This window comes from Alosa alosa, chromosome 1 (assembly GCF_017589495.1).
Source record: "Alosa alosa isolate M-15738 ecotype Scorff River chromosome 1, AALO_Geno_1.1, whole genome shotgun sequence".
NCBI lineage: Eukaryota > Metazoa > Chordata > Actinopteri > Clupeiformes > Clupeidae > Alosa > Alosa alosa.
The window spans coordinates 1,927,727-1,930,226 of NC_063189.1; the positions used below are offsets into that span (position 1 = coordinate 1,927,727).

The window sequence follows — 2,500 nt, forward strand, 5'->3', positions numbered from 1 at the left end:
AGAATACAGTTAGAAGTTAAATAGTTGGTATTTAGAGTTACAGTTACAAGTTAAATAGTTTAGTCTAGTTTGGGAATACAGTTACAAGTTAAATGGTTGGTATTTTAGAATACGGTTAGAAGTTAAATGGTTGGTATTTAGAATACAGTTAAAGTTAAATAGTTGGTATTTAGAATACAGTTACAAAGTTAAATGGTTGGTATTTAGAATACAGTTACAAGTTAAATGGTTGGTATTTAGAATACAGTTAGAAATAGTTAAATAGTTGGTATTTAGAATACAGTTACAAGTTAAAATGGTTGGTATTTAGAATACAGTTAGAAGTTAAATAGTTGGTATTTAGAGTTACAGTTACAAGTTAAATAGTTTAGTCTAGTTGGTATTTAATTACAGTTACAAGTTAAATAGTTTAGTCTAGTTTAGGAATACAGTTACAAGTTAAATAGTTGGTATTTAGAATACAGTTACAAGTTAAATAGTTGGTATTTAGAATACAGTTACAAGTTAAATAGTTGGTATTTAGAATACAGTTACAAGTTAAATAGTTGGTATTTAGAATACAGTTAGAAGTTAAATAGTTGGTATTTAGAATACAGTTACAAGTTAAATAGTTGGTATTTAGAATACAGTTACAAGTTAAATAGTTGGTATTTAGAATACAGTTACAAGTTAAATAGTTGGTATTTAGAATACAGTTAGAAGTTAAATAGTTGGTATTTAGAATACAGTTAGAAGTTAAATAGTTGGTATTTAGAGTTACAGTTACAAGTTAAATAGTTTAGTCTAGTTTAGAATACAGTTACAAGTTAAATAGTTGGTATTTAGAATACAGTTACAAGTTAAATAGTTGGTATTTAGAATACAGTTACAAGTTAAATAGTTGGTATTTAGAATACAGTTACAAGTTAAATAGTTGGTATTTAGAATACAGTTACAAGTTAAATAGTTGGTATTTAGAATACAGTTACAAGTTAAATAGTTGGTATTTAGAATACAGTTACAAGTTAAATAGTTGGTATTTAGAATACAGTTAGAAGTTAAATAGTTGGTATTTAGAATACAGTTACTGTACATTGTTGAAATCAATGGATTACATGACGATACTTCTCTGTTTCACAAGTTTATTCACTCCCTAAATAAATTAAGCTCCTGAAAGCAATCTATCTACGTCTTGCACTAGCCTCACATTGCACCTGTCAAAGCACTTGTAGCGCATTATGGATGGCGTCATCGGAGACCCTGAAATGACTGTTTGCACAGCAAATTAGGTAAGTGGAGGTTCCTCACTGATCGTGGTTCCTGATGTCTGTTCAAAGGATATTTTAGTATTAATAGCTCAGGCTACTTCACTTGTCCAGTTACACAGTTTGCTAATCAATAAACAAAGCCTAGTTGACATGTTGATTTAGACCTACAATAAAACCATCTCTAAAATAGGCACTGCATTCTAAGTTTTTTAAATCTAACTTAAAATGGCTTTATGGCTTATTTTTTTCTAATTAGATCTACATTTCGTTTTAAAATGAATTATGGTGCAGCCTCTGAAGAATTATTCTTGCAGGTAGCATATATTTTAGCGTCTTGGTTTTGATTGTCATTCGATCACGTTAATTTTTGAGAGCACTGATATACAGTAGCCTAGTGTTTACATAGATGCAAATTTGCAGGTCATTTTCGTTCCACCCGGTCATATGTGCCCTCACTTGTAGGCCTACTGGGTTGATGCCACGAAAAATCTCACAGGCACACCTTAATTATAGGCTAATGTCTGGCTTCATGTAAAAGTAGCCTTTTATTTTTTAATTAGCCTGATTAAGCCTGCTGTAGTTTTAGTGGTCACCTTGCTATTTTATAGTTGTATCGGGTAGCTTAGTTGACTTTACATTCTCCTATGTGGGCCTAACACTTCAGCCATTTGGAACAGAGAAAAACACACCAGAATAGGCCTGTTTAGTAAGCAGGGAATTGATGGTCGCATTCCTACATATAAAATGCAATTCAATCGCGGAGTAATCCAAGTATTCAGAATACGTTACTCAGATTAGTGGTTGATGCAGTTACAAATTTTGGGCATGTATTCCTGTAGCAACACACACACACACACACACACACACACACACAGCCGTGGGAAGAAACGTGCAGAAGGCAGCCCTACCAGGCCTAGAGCCCAGAGCTCTGGCTGTGGCCCTCTGGAACGCCTCTGAGCTCTCCGTCACCTCCACCTCTGCAACACAACACCACCTTACTAACACCACCACCACCAGCGTGTGTGTGTGTGTGTGTGTGTGTGTGTGTGTGTTGTAATCTGTCACCTCCACCTCTGCAACACAACACCACCTTACTAACACCACCACCACCAGCGTGTGTGTGTGTGTGTGTGTGTGTGTGTTGTAATCAGTCACCTCCACCTCTGCAACACAACACCACCTTACTAACACCACCACCACCAGCGTGTGTGTGTGTGTGTAATCTGTCACCTCCACCTCTGCAACACAACACC

General features: G+C 35.1%; 1 protein-coding gene across 1 annotated transcript in view; it reads right to left on the reverse strand.

Annotated features, from left to right (window-relative positions):
- Positions 1 to 2,500, reverse strand: part of LOC125300150 (nesprin-2-like) — a 196,189-nt gene that overhangs the window by 16,017 nt on the left and 177,672 nt on the right. The window contains 1 exon segment of the mRNA XM_048251794.1: positions 2,156 to 2,224. Within this exon segment, the coding sequence (XP_048107751.1) occupies positions 2,156 to 2,224 (69 nt within the window).